This window comes from Sceloporus occidentalis, unplaced genomic scaffold (assembly GCF_023333645.1).
Source record: "Sceloporus occidentalis isolate IW3139 unplaced genomic scaffold, rSceOcc1.0.p SCAF_11, whole genome shotgun sequence".
Taxonomy (NCBI): Eukaryota; Metazoa; Chordata; class Lepidosauria; order Squamata; family Phrynosomatidae; genus Sceloporus; species Sceloporus occidentalis.
The window spans coordinates 21,683,578-21,701,315 of NW_028316991.1; the positions used below are offsets into that span (position 1 = coordinate 21,683,578).

Below are 17,738 nucleotides of genomic sequence, written 5' to 3' on the forward strand. Positions count from 1 at the left end.
ATTGCGGGTTTAAGGAATGATAGTATACAAACGGGCTTCAAATATCCTATATCATTTCTAGTCTTAGGTTAATAGCTGGGCCTTATATCTTAGTGGTACATTGGAGTGTAAAGCACAAATAGCAGCTAATCATGTGTTAAGGGTTAAACCACGTTGGCGGGCAAAGGGTTAAAATTTGCTCTTAGCTATCTTTGGTCCACAAATATCACCGGTGCTTAGAGTTGTAGATCATGTTTAACCCATTTGCTGACAGAGGGCCCCTGGCAGTGAAGGGGTTAAAGTTTATTTTTTATTTTTTTTTAAACTTTTTTCCACCCCGATCTGTGCAGTTGGCAGGCGTGTTCTCATCCGTTTGACGTAACCCCGCTTTAGCAGGAAACCTCCATGGATTTTGCAGTGTTGTGGTCTGCGTTGTTTACGTCCATTTTGGTGTCTGTATGGGAACGGCTGCGATTCCCGTCTCCCGTCTGAGACCTGCTTCGGGATCCATCTCCAGTGTGGGAGCGGCTCCTGGATCCCTCGTTTGTGTGGGATCTGCTTCTGTTGCCATCAAGGGAGGAAACGCTGGCACCGGAGCCTGTGCGGGACCTCATCAGTCTGGTCATGCTGGCCGCGGGCACTAAGACAAACACAAACAACTCAGACTAAGAGCCATGTGAAACGGGGTGAATTACAAAGAATTATGTACAAAAATTAACACAATGCAGTTCTTTGACAAGGTATATCAGCATTATAGGGAACCTCCCAGGACAGGCTACCCAGAGCTCTCTCGCTCCTCTGGGGAGTGGCTTCATGAGGGGCAGGGCTAGTACCAGTGTAAGCATCAAGTGGAAGTGGGTGGGAAGTGGGTGTGGTTAAATCTCACAAAGAGAGAAGCGACCAGGATGTCCAGGGAAGCAGTGCTTCACCCAGAGACTCCATTTAAAACCTGAAAGTTACAGCTATGTATATAAGAAAATCCTGCATGCAGGGCAGACTGAACAGATTTCTTATACTGTATAATTCAATTATAATAATTACAATATTAACAGTAATAATTAGAATTATCATTAAAATGATCATTACAGTCTCTAGAGCAAGGAAACTGTATTTGCACTTACTGTAGCCCATGCCCTGGACAAAGTATTTGAAGGCTTCTGCAAGTTTTGCAGGCTGCAATAAAAAAAATCATATATTTAAATGTTGTAGTTATTAAGTCCACCTAAAACCCTTTTCCCCATAAAAATGATGTTCACTTTAAAAATGTAAAGAGAATAAAGGGATCTCCCAAATCCACTCAACTCCACTGGGATTCAATAAAGGAAACTCGGCAGCGACTCTCCTGCGGGGCGACTCAATGAACATCAAGAGGTGCCCACCGCAAAGAACTGGATTTGGGAACGTCAAGAGGCCATAATCTAACAAGGACTAGCTGTTGGGTGATCTGTAGTTTCTCTAGTGTTGCTATGGTAACACAAGCGAAGGGAAGACACAATGTTCACTTACCTGTACGACTTGAGGAAACCCTCCGCAGTCTGACATCTGTCAAGAAATGACAAAACTCAATGTTCCACATATCTGCTGATGTTATACAAACATATTATTTGCCCAGACTTCAAGTGGATGCTCGTCCTCGATGTATTTACACCGTTTATATTTAGAGAAATAAAAGCTAACGTTCAAAGGTTTGGGGTCACTGAGCCGGTTTCATGTAAAACGAGGACATTTCTGTATGTAACATAATCGCAAAAGGGTTTTCTAACCATCAATTAGCCTTTTAACCTTAAACTTGGATCAGCGAACACAGCGTGCCAACGGAGTGATGGGAGTGATAAAGGGCCATTGGAACACAGGAGTGATGGGAGTGATAAAGGGCCATTAGAACACAGGAGTGATGGGAGTGATAAAGGGCCATTGGAAGACAGGAGTGATGGGAGTGATAAAGGGCCATTGGAATACAGGAGTGATGGGAGTGATAAAGGGCCATTGGAACACAGGAGTGATGGGAATGATAAAGGGCCTCTGTACGCCTATGAAGAGATTCAATTAAAAAATCAGCCGTTTCCAGCTACAATAGTCATTTACAGCATTAACCCCATCTGCGCTGAATTTCTAATGCATTTCATGTTATTTTAATGGACAAAATTAGCTTTTCTTTCAAAAACAAGGACATTTCTAAGGGACCCCAAACTTTTGAACTGCATTGCAAATTTAACATTTGTATTTAAAATCTATTAAATTCAATAAATACAAAGCTGTTTACAGTCAATCTATAAATATGTTTTTCTTTGGCCATTTATGAAAACATGCTTTTGTTCTATTACAATGAATAAACACATTATCTGAAGACGACATCTAATGGATATTAAATATTTAGGTGGAATCTCAGAAATGTTAACAGCATTTACCTTTAGCAATGTAGTCTTAGTTGGGTCCAGTTTTGAGTTACATTCCACCTAAAATGCAAAAGAAAGCTTATTATTCGCAATTTAATGGCATTTTTGTGCTGTTAACCCAAAGATGGAAGCTTTGTAATTAAAGTGTTAGAGGGTTGTGGCTTTACACAATATCGGCGAAAAAGTTATAAAGATCCTGTGTCGGGGAGTGATGAAGTAGGTCTCATTTTTTATTTAGTGAATAAAGGAGACAATTTCTTCATTTGGGGCTTATTTACTAAAGTGTTTGCTCGAGAGTTGTAGTTTCAACTCTCAATTGCCCATTCAGAAGGGCCAACACTGGTATAAGCTGGCCCTGTATAATGTGTAACTCAATGGGTGGGGAGACTTGAGAAGTCTCACTGATTTAACTATACATTATCAAGGGCCAACCAAGCTCTTCCTGCAGTAAAAGCTTACTGGTGTTGGAACTTCATTCCGTATAGTCAAGTCAAGTCGCCGAAACCACAACTCTCCTGTCAACTCTACCTTTAGTGAATAGACCCCAATTGCCCCAAGCCTTTTTAGGTGTTTCTGACATAACAGGTGAATGGACCTATGATGTGTGTAACCACTTCTCCCCCTAGTGGCTGGATCCTGTACTGCCAGTGGGGCATTTGTCTCTGCATAGAAAAATAAAATAGCCCTTGAACTCATTTTCATTTATTACATCAGAACAAAATTAAATAAAACATATATAAAACACATATAAATCTATAGATAAACTATTTCTACAACCACTGTCTCTAACATAAATAAGCCAATAGAACCACCAATCAGTGCAATTTGCCAACCATACAAAGGGTTAATTAGAATTAGGCTACAAGACCAGGATGTAGAGCTGCATGTCCTGGAAGAAAAGAACCCCCCCCCCCATACAAAATAGATAGGTCTAAAGCAAACATATAAATAAGTCAATAATTGGAAAATGCTTAATATTAAATATTAAAAGAAAATAACATCATAAATATTCAAAACCAAACCAGACTCTGCAACAGAGGGTATTAAATTCACATAAAAAAATCAATATATATATATATATAAATCTATATAAATCAATAAATTGGTTTTTCCAAAACGCTAGCTTGGCCAGGCAAGAATTCTTTCTGTCGGCAAGGTATTTTTCTTTTTATAAATCAATTTATTGATCTATTTAGATATATATATATGGTGTTATTTTTTTATTACTATATATATATATATATATATATATATTATACAGTATATATTGTGTAAAGTTGTTTTGTGTATTTTTTTATCTTTTATTAAACATTATTTTACACAAAACTAAGCGCCGTCCAATAAGTTATTTATATCTAAAACAAAATCATCAGTGTAGACCTGACAATATACATTGTCAACATCCGCCGAAAATAAAACATACCACGGCATCAACAGCAGGCGAGCTATCGCCGACAACCAGCAGCGCGGGACACCTGGAACACGCATGTTACATATTAACATTTTATCAGTAACACAGAACATTACTAATAAATACCTGGCATTAATGAGCCGAAAATACTTATGTATAGTTATGTTTAAAATAATAATCAGAATTTTAATAATGAAACCTTTTAAATTATATTTTTTTTAATGCTGTTATTTTTACATCAATATGAGAAGCCATTCAAACTTTATCTGTATGAAAAAAATACAAAGCCAGCGTCTAATCGTCAAATTCCTTGGACTTTTGGAGCAATGTTTGAAAAAGTGGTCCTATCACCACAGTAACCAATGGAACGTACCCAATATACCACTGGTTGCTATGGTGATAAGTCTGCTTTATTCCATACTCCCCCCGTGTTTAATATAATTCCCGAATATTTTACTTACTTCAGAGTGACCACATTTGTTCCAGGAACGGGACGTTCGATCTCTAGATCTCTGCGACTGTAAATAGCAAACCAAATTTCTAAGTTTATATGTTTTTAGCACGTTCACGGTATGTACATTTTTTTTTAAAAACTAAAACAACAAAAAAAAATTTAATAATGGATAATTATAGCTAAAAAGATCCGTAAATGAAAAATGATGGGACATTGAGAGGGTCGCCCCCCCCTAATAATTTCTATACAATAACAGGGGAGGCGCGCTTCAAATAATAATTTTTTTGACAAGATGATGTTTTTTTTTAAAAAATAACAGAGATTCAAATACCGTTAATATTACCTGGTATAGGATTTGACAAAGAGCTGTAGGTTGTTCTGGTTAATGTTGTTGATAATGTGCTGCCTGTAGGTCTCCACGAGTTCGTGGTTATTGTGGATCTCCTCCTATATTAGAGAATACATGAGAGAGGGTTTGGGGTTTCTATGATTATATCTCGGATCCAGAGCTGTTATTTCAGAAAGTAGGTCGATACGCAATCTGTTTTACTACAGGAGAAATCAAAATCATTTTCACTCCATATCTGAAAGCCGCAAGTGAACTTTTCCCCCTGATATAGATAACAACTAATCCCATCACATGAAGAGCAAAAGTGCCATGGAAAAAATGGTCTCAATATATATATCCTCAGTGCTGTATACAGTAATATAACCCCCAGCACTGTATACAGTAATATAACTCCCAGCGCTGTATACAGTAATATAACTCCCAGCGCTGTATACAGTAATATAGCTCCCAGCACTGTATACAGTAATATAACCCCCAGCGCTGTATACAGTAATATAACCCCCAGCACTGTATACAGTAATATAACTCCCAGCACTGTATACAGTAATATAACCCCCAGCCCTGTATACAGTAATATAACCCCCAGTGCTGTATACAGTAATATAACCCCCCAGCGCTGTATACAGTAATATAACCCCCAGCGCTGTATACAGTAATATAACCCCCCAGCGCTGTATACAGTAATATAACCCCCAGTGCTGTATACAGTAATATAACCCCCCAGTTCTCTACCGCCTCCCTACCCTCCCTTCTCACACTATCAATCACTAGCAATCACACTCCTATCATACCCAGGCAGCCAGTACATGGTGGTACAGGGTGGCTGTAAGTGATGTGCAGACCCCATATTGCTGGCAGCATCAATACACAAGGGGGGCAGCTAGCTAGGTTTCAGCATGTACTGGCTGACTTGGCATGATAGGAGTGTGATTGCTAACAGCAATCACAGTCCCATCATGCCTAGGTTCCAGCACTTACACATCCATGCTATCACACACACACATTCACAGATTCATTCCCTCACTCACGCATACTGATTCAAACACCCTCCCCACCCCCTTACCTGCACTGCAGCTCCACGATGCCGCTCACAGACTTCAGCAGGGGGCGCGGCCCCCCTCTGCGTTCTCTGGTACTGCACAGAGGAAGCAGGATGTGATGTGATGTCACGTGAACTCTGCTGGGTTCCGCTTTCTCTGTGCAGTACAGAAGACCCTCCCACAGGTAAGTAGCAGGGCTCTTGTTGTAGCAGGGCTCGAGCTGCGGACCGCGTAAGATCGGTTGCCCTGGCTGCCGATCTTACGCAGGCCGCACCTCGAGATCTCGCGGGCCGCATTTGCCGCGTTTCTATTGGGGGGGGGTTCCTACGGCCCTGGGGGGGATTTCTTCATTATCGGTCCCCCCCGCATGAGTTACTGGGGGGATCTGTCCCCCCCATCCCCCCCGGTTCCTACGCCCATGCTCCCAGACACTACAAGGGTTACCACACTTATATTAGGGGCACGTCTAATAATATGAATTGTGTTCTCTACAAGGTGTGGATGAGTAATTAACAGAGATCTCTCAAATAAGTAAGAATCCCATTGTAGAGGGATATGAAATGTGATAAGCTATATATCATAAAAATAATAAAAACGTACCTTTCCAAACAGATGGGAAATAATCATATCAGGTAAAGCATTCGTCCATCCAGAAATCTTTACAAAAAAATATTAAAATAAATAAATAAAATATATAACATAAGTAAATTATAAACGTTTGAAAGGTGCAAAGCCTTATCTACGAACCTTATTCAGCATTAAATTGTCTGTTTCTTACAATTAATTAGAATTACGCATCTGGAACTAGTGAGGCGCAATAACGTCCTCCCAGGGGGTTCGATAATCCAATCTAGCCTCAAATTCCTACACACTTTTTGAAAGTTGGGCAACTAATAACTTGATAATTATTGTTATTATATTATTATTTATGTATCCAGTATATTCTTTCTATATCTTTAGGTAGTAAATGATGTATCTGGGAATTTTAAGTGTTCCAGTGGCCCTTTATTACTCCCATCACTCCTGTGTTCCAATGGCCCTTTATCACTCCCATCACTCCTGTGTTCCAATGGCCCTTTATCACTCCCATCACTCCTTTGTTCCAATGGCCCTTTATCACTCCCATCACTCCTGTGTTCCAATGGCCCTTTATCACTCCCATCACTCCTGTGTTGCAATGGCCCTTTATCACTCCCATCACTCCTGTGTTCCAATGGCACGTTGTGTTTGCTGATCCAAGTTAAAGTTTAAAAGACTAATTGATGGTTAGAAAACCCCTTTTGCGATTATGTTACAGCCAGCAATGTCCTTGTTTTCCATAACCCCGGTTGTGTTTGCAAAAACTTTTCTTTTCCCAGGTTGCGTTTTTCTTATGACATCATAGGAACTTACCTTGGTGGCTGCCCAATCCATCCAGCCTTCTGCACAAGGGTTAATGTTGATCAACACCAAGCCCTCTACCATGCTGGGGTGATTTAGCTGAAATAAAAGAAATTCTTTATTGAAATAACATTTCTGTGTTTACATGAGAAGACATAGTTTAAAATTAGAGGGTCAGAGGATTAGATGTAAAAAAGGAAGTACTTCAAAGGTGGCAGATGAATGGAACAACCTCCCAGCTGAAGTGGTACAGGTTAATACAGTAAAGGAATTGAAACATGCATGGAAGAGGCAGAGGACAATAGAAATCTAAATGGTTCAAAAAATGATACTTACGGCAAATCTTGTAAGGATGTAGGCTCCAGCTCCGATCCCCATTCCGATTACCGACCTCAATCTGCACAGCATTAAAATAAATATAGATTTCACAAATGCTTGAAAAATCTGGTAAGGAACGTTATGCTTGGATTGAAATATGTTACATATTTGTATCACGTGACAAACAAGCTTTTCCATTCCAATATTTATAAATTACCCCAAATTCTACATAATCAAAGAATTATTTCTGGGAAGAGTCAGATTAATCCGCAGTAACAGGAATTATATTTCTAATATTGTATTTAGTTATAAAAGGGTAATCCTCAACATCACCATTAAGGAGGCTGGGGTAGAAAGCATAGGTCTTCAGACTAGAGGGGTATTTTTTTCAGTTAACTAATATTATTACTATTAGGCATGTGATAAATACAGAAATATAAATATTAACTATTTTTTTGTATAATTTGTTTGGGAGAGAATTATTGTATTTGGATAGGATTTATAGAAAAATACTGAAAAATAGCCAATATAATTTCTATAAGTCAATTCAATGGAGAGAAAAAAATTAGAAAATATGGCAAAGCATTTAAAAGAAGAATTTTACACCATTCATTGGAATTTGGTGAACAGGAGGGTCTTAAAGAGTTTCCTTCTACATACAAAATAGCAAACAGCGCCCCCAGGAGAACGAAAGGTGAAAAAGAACACTGCGCTTAGCATTACAATAATATTTACAGGATTTAGATTATTACATTTAAAAAGAGATGAATGATAACATGTTTGAATTTATATATAAAATAATGTGTTTTTACGTAAAAGAAAATACACTACACTACACTGTCTCTTAGAAATGTCCTTGTTTTTGAAAGAAAATGAAATTTGGTCCATTAAAACACATGAAATGGATCAGAAATCCAGTGCAGACGGGGTTAATGTTGTAAATGACTATTGTAGCTGGAAACGGCTGATTTTTAATGGAACATCTTCATAGGCGTATAGAGACCCTTTATCACTCCCATCACTCCTGTGTTCCAATGGCCCTTTATCACTCCCATCACTCCTGTGTTCCAATGGCCCTTTATCACTCCCATCACTCCTGTGTTCCAATAGCCCTTTATCACTCCCATCACTCCTGTGTTCCAATGGCCCTTTATTAGTCCCATCACTCCTGTGTTCCAATGGCACGTTGTGTTCGCTGATCCGAGTTTAAGTTTAAAAGGATAATTGATGGTTAGAAACCCTTTTGCAATTATGTTACAGAAATGTCCGTTTGAAGTGTGTATGCATATTATTTCTTACCCAAGCTGCTGAACGACGCCAGGGAGCATTTCTGCCAGCTGGTCCATTGATGGATATACATAACTGCAAAAAAATCAACAAAAAAGGTCAAAATCATGATTCTGCTGTATTTTGTGAACGCAAAGCAAATCGTACTGCTTTCTATAAAATAACAGCATACTGCAGTATTTATAATGGAATATTTTTTTTCAAATGTTTATAGATCGCCTGATATATGAGATTGCATGCTTTCTATTTCAGCAGCTAGGAGGATGCAATTTCCCTTTGCACGCCTCACTTCCTGCTTAGAATGTACAGAGGGAGGTCACAAGGGAACTTGTGCATACAGAAAATGCTTCCCCCGGCCAACGAAAAGAAAAACCCCACATTAAAAGTTCTGTGAAGGCCCTACAGTGAAAGCATCATAAACCTTTAGTGACTTTACAATAATCCACAGTACAGAGAATTAAAAGGACCATAAATAGGGGGCTTTACCAAAACATTGTTAATAAATGCAATTTTTTCTTAGTCTTAAGAGATCGAGAAACTTACTTTTAACCTTAAGTCCAGATAATCGCTATTTTTGGCATAAAATAAATTAAATTAATTTCCTACCCTGCGGGAAATGATGCAGCTCCTTCCTGCTGGCCCGGGGCGTTTACGTGGCACACTGAGAAATGTTGGGTGATTTCATGCATGTCTTCAAAGTTGAAGAGTGAATTGAAACATGTTTTATCTACAAGAGAATGTAACCGTGATTTGTTTTTTGTTTTATCAGGTTTTACGTATCCCAACAAGTTCCCCACCACTCTGTTATTTTACTATATGGACAATTTACATGCAAACATAGAAACAGATCAGACCCATTCGGCCACATTTCATCCGCCTGTTTTTTTAGGGGAGAGCCACTGGCTCTGAAGGGTTAAGTTTAGCAAGGAAAAAAAATGTACGTCATTCTACATTCACAGCATCTGCAGTCATATGCATCTGATGTTAACATCAACAAAAGTCCTCAATGTCCCATCGCACGGCCGAGCTGATATGCGCTTACGGTTTAATCCAATGTCATGGTATGTGAGAATCACGGGTCTGTTCAGCTTGGGGGTACCGCACATGGTGACATGGACAATCCCGTGAGCCGTTTCAATGTCCTGTTCCTGTAAACAAAAGTTTGTAGTCAACAAAAAGTTACCACGCATGTGCTTCTGTCCCTCGTACTTGGCAGAATTTAACCCTTTTGTAACTGAACGCAGGGTTAGAAACACTGTTCCCAGAACGCTAAATGCCCGAGTTAACACCGGTGTTACGGCTGCCAGTTTTGGGTGAAAGCCCGAGGACTATGACAACGTGTTCTAACATTTCTCATCCTTTGAAATAAACTTCCCTCCTGCACTTTGTTAAATCCATTTGAAACATCCTCATCCACTTGTGTTTAGTTCCCTTTTGACCATAAGCTAATTTCTAGACGTGTAGAAGACCAGTTAAGGGGCACCTATAATGGACGTGCGCCTTGCCCGCCAACAAGATTACCTAATCGATTTATAGCAATGGTGCCATCCACAAATTGTAGTCAAAGTGGTCTTAGGCTATTATGGCAGCTCCTTGGGGCAGCTGGGCCAGCGTGGGGGTGACGCTGGCTGTTACCCCACAATGTGTCCCCAATGTGTGAAAGCAGACCAGACACCTACCAGGGGTGGAATGGAAGTCTCTGCAATGCATTGATGGGTAGGCCCGTAAGAGGTCTTAATGTTTGTGGGAGGGACAACAAAAACACAATTTGCCAGGGGTTCTACTTGGCATAGGCCCGGCCCTGGTCAGAGAACGTTGTGCTTGTTTATTTTGGGTCTAAAGCATTCACTTTTGATTTGTGTTGGCGCCTGCTGTATCCCTATTTAAGTTCTTTATGGCTTTGATCTGGGGGCATCAGAAAACATTTCCCAATCACATTTCAACATCAAACACCATCGGAATTTGTAAATTAAGTAGACAACAAATTGCTTTCATTTTTATCGTTCCACAAACGTCCGTACAGTTGAGCAACTTGATTTTTTAATAAATGTCAGCAGCCTATGTTCTCCAACCTCATGGGTAATAAAAGAAGAATTCTTGTTTTCGGCTGTAATAATTCGTCATGGTTTGGGCGCAAGTTTGTTCCTGATAAGAATGGCTTTGATTTAATACAAACGCTTTGGGGCGGAATTAACACTCCGTATAAAAGCTCCCTGCATGGGTTTCCATAGTAACATAGATTTAATGTCACTATAATGAAGTACTGAGTAGTCAATGTTGTTTTTTTAGGCTTGACCAATAACGGATTCAAAATGGAGTCACTAATGCATTACCAGGGTCCTTAAAACATTAAATCAATTTGTATTTTAGAAGGGCAAGAAGAAAAAACACTAATCTGGGACATTGTTCTAAATCAGAAGCAACTGGCAGAAACTATAAATCAGTCACTATGGTAACTGCACCAAATTTTTGTTTTATACAAAATTTTGAATTTGTAAAAAAAAAATCCATAACAAAATATGTGGTCATACATTGAAAAGTGCAAATATCTAACAAATTCTAAAAAAATATAAAAATCATAGATTTCTTTTTGGGGGAAACTACAAACTAAACATCTATGTAGAAAACAACTAATATGGGGGGAAAAGCCATATAACCTAAATGAAAAATTCTCATTATATGAAGCAATTTTACCATTTTATTTCTACTCAGCAAAAAATGTAAAAATTCTGCTAGTCCAGATTAGAAAAAAAGAAGAAAAACTATTTTCATCCATAATTTGCACAGATTTGTGAATATATCACAAAACTAGCAAACAACAAAATAATACAATAATAATGATAACAATAATAATAATTTAATTATTATTATTAGAGTTTTGAGCTACTTTTCCAGATTTGGGGTTTTACTTACATTATTAGCGGTGTAGAAAACAGAATCGTCCACATCCAGCACCATTGTATACAAACAAACGAATAAATTCTGATGCGTAGTAAATGACTCACAGCAAAGTGACACACGGGTTTTATAGTTCTGATGCTACTCTGCATAAGTACTGCGACTCCCAGAATGCATTTGTAATGCCCCTGGCTAAATTGGGATGAGGATGTTCTTAAAGGAAATCTGTGCCAAAGGTTCATGTTATGACAAATGCTCTTAAAATCCAGCTCAGACAACAAACAAGGTCAAGACAAGAAAAAGATGGATGCCCCATTGGGTTGGCAGTACTCCAAAAGAAGTAATCCATTCTGCCACATCTTAACTCGCGCATTACTACGACCATAAGCTGGGTATTTTAGGAGCTTCTGAGGTGGATACTTTTAAGTAAACACGATCTGCGTTCAAGAACAGAGGTTCCTCCTAAAATCTGCTTCACCTTACGTTGGTCACTGGTTGACATCTTGGTCTGATACCATAGATCAGTGAGTTAGATAAAATATCTGGATACAACAAGGAATTTGGTTGTAAATTGAAAAGTTTGACCAAGATAGGCATAGCGTTTGATGAAAATAAGTTTTGTTAAGCATTATGATGGGACACCGGCTCAACCTACTCTACTGGTCAAGGTTGACATTGAGTTTCCTTCAAACTTCTGAACAGTTAGGCACTTGGGACTCTCCTTACATCTAGATGTGGTAGGATATTGGGTTCAGCATCATGGATGGATACAGGAGGGAATGCGTAGGCACAACGGAAAATAGTTCTACGGTATACATCCAGTAAGGAGGTCTTGTTGGGCAACCATCAGTACAGAGTACATCACTAGACATGATGGTTCCATACAGATGGCTACTGGTTTTTCCACCATGGATCGATCCATATTGACACTGGTTTTGATGTTATGAATAAATGAGTTGGCGCTATGGTTGACATCATAGAATTAATCCATAAAGCACATGTTTTGGTGGCCCCAGGATACATATAGCTGGACTTTGGGTTTCCTTATATTTGGATAAAACAGGCGGTGTTGGGCTAGCCATTACTTTGGTGGCCTTGGCATAGATAAAGCTGGACTTTGGGTTTATGGACTGTTGGTTGGATATACCAGGGTTAACTATTTTTAATGCATATTGTTTGGTACTGGGTTCTGGGAAATGGTTAGACACTGCATTTGGGGATGCATTTTGGGACAGTGTTGGCATTGGCTGGATGGAATATGGAAAGTCAGAACATTAAGTCCACTCTCTTAGCTAATTTGCCATTGTATAATTTTTTTCAAATGTCTTATCACGTAAAAACTCCACTGAATCTTTTAAGAAGCTTTTCTATGGCAACAACCGTGCCATATGACAATTAAATATTCCCAGCAAGAAATATGAATGAATTTTACTGGAAAAGGGATATTAATTTTGCTGTTACACAAAATATATCATGGTAACCTTCAATTCCTGCAACAAGTCCCATGATCCCGAGGCAATCTAGTATTGGTACTCCCATAATGCTCTAGTCAGGTTTATCCTGGCCCTGGTCTAGACAGGTGATAAAATAAGGAGAAAAACACCAGAAACAGATGGTGACACCTGCCAGGCGAACATCAGAGCTACTGGAAAAACAGGCGCCTTAACCACCCATCTGCATTAAACGGCATCTCAGGAGAAAGAGTCTGGTTCGCTTAATCTGACGGCAGGATGACACGCGACATCTGTCACACACGCTGACCTGTATTCAGCACTGCGTTGTTATGCACCCAATGCCGGATATACACACGGAGCACGTCATTTTAACCGTAATAGTGTTTTCAATAATTAAGAAAATAAAACACAGGCTGATATTTACTCTGGAATCCATAGAATAATAATAATTTAGTGTAAAGATTTTTTTTTTAATTATAAACTACAAAGATATTTTTATTGATCAATTATTTCATTATTTAAAGACTATTTTAGAGGGTGATGAGAAGGCGAATGAATTATCACAAGGACTCTTTCCTGTTTTAGAGCCTTTTCTACCAACTCCCACCCGAGCCAGATGTTTAACACCAAGTCACTCAAATGGCATTACTTCCCCAGCACATATAACCAATTATTACTGAGTCATATCAAACACGTTGGTTACATTAATACATGGCCATGTTAGTTTTATGAAATTTACCCCATGGGGGGCAAATGACTCAGGTTCATAAACTCGGACCTATGTCATTAGCCTACCTGGGAACATCAGGCTCCAGCTACCTGGAGCCCTACCTTTTCTGGATGCTGGTAGGTGGTCCTGCTGACATCATTGGGTGGTCCTGCTGACATCAAGGACAGTCCCACTGACATCATTGGGCGGCCCTGCCCACGTTGCGTGAGGGGCTAGCCCCCCATGCAGGAAAACACCAGTGGCCGGGGAATGTGGCGTGGCGACCCATAGGGTTTCCCTTTGGAGCCCTGAAGGCCTGGAGAAGCAGCGCTTGGGGGGGGAACCTAGGAATGATCGTATTTACCTTCCCCGCTGCCTTAGGCCTAAGCCAAGTTAATTGGTTAATTATCTGTTAAAGGGAAAATCCGCTAAGACTATGGAGAGGAATGCTTCCCGCACCCTTGACCTACAAGAATAACATCCCAGATAGTTAGCCCTAATTTCCAAGATGTTGTCCCTATAATGCTCGGCTGTCAAGCTGCGGGTTTAAGAGCTTCTCTTACGTGTTTATTTCATCAACACTCTAAGAAGCTCTGAGGGTTCCAGGGATTTGCGTCTTGGCAGCCATAGGAGTGGTTAAACGGATTAACATCTACCGACTGACCCATGGACGTTGTTTACAACACGTCCTCCAGAGGAGAAGCGCAAGCAGACAAAATGATTGGCGGCCCTCAAGAAACAGGCTCTCTAGAAAACTCTACAAGAACCGGATACAGGTACGTTATGGGTTAAAATTTCAAGCAAGTGTTTTACAATCATCATACTGAAGACATTCTGATGGTCTTTAGTTGAAGGTGATACTTTTTACGGGTCAGCATAGAAGATCTAAAGTTACGTAGGCTTTCAGGATTCCAGAGGCCTCTTCTTCAGATGGAACCTGATGGATTCGGAAGAAGAGACCACCGAGTCCCCGAAGGCTTACATAACTTTACACTTTCTTCTGTGTTAAGCCCAATAAAAAGTATCAATTTTAACTTAAGACCTTGGAGGAAGTTGATGAAGAATAAAACAGATGAGACAGTCCTACCTGAATCTCATACTCTTGCATTAATACAGTAATTCCCTAAAAGAAGAAAACAAAATCGTAAGCGTTCGGAGCAGATTTCAGATGTTTCCTTTAATAACAATATCACCATGGGAAAAAAAATGACAATTTATTCAAAAAGTAAGTAAATTTTATTAAGCATTATTTTTACAGTTAATATATATAATATATATATTAACTGAAAATAATGCATGGCTTTCAAGCAGCAAAGTATATCTTCTAATATCTGTCCTACAATTGCCAAAAGTACATGGGAATTCTATACTATACCGGGGAACTCTGGGGGTTTGACCCGGAGTCTCAGGGTTTTTGCCCCAATCTCAGGGTCAAACGCCAGATCCTCAGGGTCACACAGTCTAGAACTGACTCCCTCCTATTCTACACTGCTGTGATCATAGCTAAGACTCCCAGTTGGTGCTTGAATGGAGGTGATTCCCTGCTTGAATGCAGGTGATTCAATTAATTGTTTCTTTACATAATGACAAGTCACAGACATTTGGGTAACACATTTGACGAGTCACTATATAGAATCTTCATGATCGCAACTGAAGGGTTAATATTTCATGAATCTCAGGCTCAGCTCATTTACAAAGGTTCCAGGAATGTATTAATGGTTATTAAAGGTATTTTCATACTAAAGATATATATATATATGTATATGTGTGTGTATGTCTTCATTTATAATATATATATATATATATATATATATCTGTGCGTGTCTTGATTTATAATATATATATATATATATATATATGTGTGTGTGTGTTTGATATATAATTTAATATATATATGTTTTTTTTATTTTTTAAATATATTATTCATACTAAATGTTTCATTCTTAAATCAAAAGAAAGCCTTATCTGTCCTTGAAAAAAAAATTGTATAATTCTTGTGGTTACAGTAAAAATGAAAAAGGGGAAAACTGGTTGAAAAAAAATATGTTGTAACAACATGAACAAAGCTCTAGGTTTTAGGATTAAAACGGGGGTTAAGTAGAAAAAAGAAAGAAAGAAATATTACTCGGTCTTTACTTTGTTTTCTACAGAATCTAATTCAGTTTCGCTTGATTCTATTAAGTATTTTATACATGGTATAGCCAGCTCATGGAACTAGATTATACCATGCCTCCCAACTGTCCCGCTTTGGGCAGGACAGTCCTAATTTTGCCACTCTATCCTGCTGTATATTTCAAAGTGTCTTATGCGTGAAATATATTTCCCTTGCAGGTGCCCCTTAAATTTGAAACAAAGAGAAAAAACATAATTTTACAGCAGATAACAACCATTTCCAAACAATATTTAAAATATATTAACATACCTCTTCCTTCTCCACCAGCAGAGGCTTCCCCTCCCCAAAATTCAGGTCCTGAAGTTGCGTAGACATGGTTACGACCTGTAGGAAACAAAACAGAAAGATAAATCAGGTGTTTTCTTCTTGACTTACAAGCAACAAAGGATGAGCAACTACAATAAGTATTTCATTTTCTTCTACGTAAGAAGCTCATTGAAAGAAAATCATTGGTAAGCATCAAAGTCTTCATGTACTAAAGAGGGACTCCACCCAAGTTGTGGTTGGTATTATTGGAGATGGATTATATGGGATGTATATACTCACTGAAAGGAATATATATATATATACATATATATACATATATATACATAAACTATATGGACAAAAGTATTGGGACACCTGACCATTACACCAACAGGGACTTTGATGACATCACATTCTAACCACATAGACATTAATATGTAGTTGGTGCCCCCTTTGCAGCTATAACGGCTTCCACGCTTCTGGGAAGGATTCCCACAAGATTTTGGGGAGTTTCTGTGTGATTTTTCCCCGTTCATCCAGTAGAGAGTCTGTGAGGTCAGGGGCTGATGTTGGACGAGACGCCCGGCTCGCAATCTCCGTTTCAGTTCATCCTAAAGGTGTTCGATGGGGTTGAGGTCAGGGCTCCGTGGGGCCTGTCAAGTTCTTCCACCTCAAACTCATCCAACCAAGTCTTTATGGACATAAAAGTTGATGGACTTTATGGACATTAAGTGTCCCAATAAATATATATATATATATAATCATGACATCATATCCCGACACACTGCATTTTAATAACGTATATTATTATATTTAGTATAATTTTAACCAGCAATTCGCACAGGATTCGGAAACAGATACGTTCGATCGAGGTAATGAGGCTTTACAATGTACAGGGAATGAAATCTGGCATCAAATAAAAAAATCCTGTCCCTAATGGACCTTTATTGGCATTTTCATGGATCGGATCACACGGTGCGATACTGAAAGAGGAGGAAAAAGCCCTGGATTAGGTGTCCCCTGTGAAATAGAACCGGCTTATTCTGAAACGAGACATTTAAATCTCCCAGAGATTTCACTAAAGTCAAAGCAGCTGCTTCATGGGCTTCATGATCCATTTCAAGCCCTCAAATGCATTTCCAAACTCTTAAAGGGTCGGTTTACTGCCCCTGACACCCCCACTATTGAAGAATAAAAAATTGCATATTAAAAATACTTTATGATGTAGAAGCTGCAGCCCTAGAGCTGCCACTGGCCTCCTTCTCTGTGTTCTGATGATTCTAGCCACTGATTGGCTGCTTTCGTATTATTAATTAGTAGGAGAATTTTGCGTGCGTGCACACAGGTGGTCTGAGTGGACCCCTCTCCTCGGTATTGGCTGAGCCAGCTCTGGAGCTGACTGGTGGTAAGTATGTCACATGCAGGCTGCACTCATCTCCTGCACCGAAAAAAATCTGGACGGTGAGGAAAGGGAAAAGATCCAGACGGAGAGATCCAGCCCCGAGTCCCAGGAGAGAGAATACATAAAAAAGGCAGGAAGTTAAATAATGGCGTTTTTAATCAAAAAGTCAATATTTACAAATAATTTGCTTTGGAATATTTAGTTGGCCAAAACTTCATTCCTCTGACCTCTTAACCCAACAT

The 17,738-nt window shown here is 39.1% G+C and overlaps 1 protein-coding gene across 2 annotated transcripts; it reads right to left on the minus strand.

Annotated features, from left to right (window-relative positions):
* Positions 1 to 368: 368 nt before the first annotated feature.
* LOC149305695 (protein NDRG1-like) lies at positions 369 to 16,166 on the minus strand. Of its 2 annotated transcripts, XM_089477324.1 has the most exons (15): positions 16,098 to 16,166; positions 14,763 to 14,798; positions 9,657 to 9,762; positions 9,221 to 9,341; positions 8,627 to 8,689; positions 7,346 to 7,406; positions 7,022 to 7,108; positions 6,230 to 6,286; positions 4,584 to 4,687; positions 4,248 to 4,304; positions 3,799 to 3,850; positions 2,388 to 2,435; positions 1,486 to 1,521; positions 1,101 to 1,152; positions 369 to 619 (listed from the first exon to the last, which is right to left on the minus strand). In XM_089477324.1, exons 1-15 carry the CDS (start codon positions 16,161 to 16,163, stop codon positions 369 to 371), a joined length of 1,197 nt encoding a protein of 398 aa, XP_089333450.1. In that variant the 5' UTR covers positions 16,164 to 16,166. The 2 variants fall into 2 exon arrangements, with proteins under 2 accessions (XP_089333450.1, XP_089333451.1); XM_089477325.1 differs by lacking the exon at positions 14,763 to 14,798 and having other exon boundaries at positions 9,657 to 9,756; positions 16,098 to 16,148.
* Positions 16,167 to 17,738: the final 1,572 nt, after the last annotated feature.

What these genes read in the sequence shown, in the direction of transcription:
- LOC149305695 (XM_089477324.1), bottom strand. Translation starts at nt 16,163, where the DNA reads ATGTCTACGCAACTTCAGGACCTGAATTTTGGGGAGGGGAAGCCTCTG. An exon ending in GGCGTCGTTCAGCAGCTTGG is followed by an intron (nt 7,407 to 8,626) that starts GTAAGAAATAAT and finishes AATGCTGTGCAG; the next exon opens with ATTGAGGTCGGTAATCGGAA. An exon ending in TGGATTGGGCAGCCACCAAG is followed by an intron (nt 6,287 to 7,021) that starts GTAAGTTCCTAT and finishes TTTTTTGTAAAG; the next exon opens with ATTTCTGGATGGACGAATGC.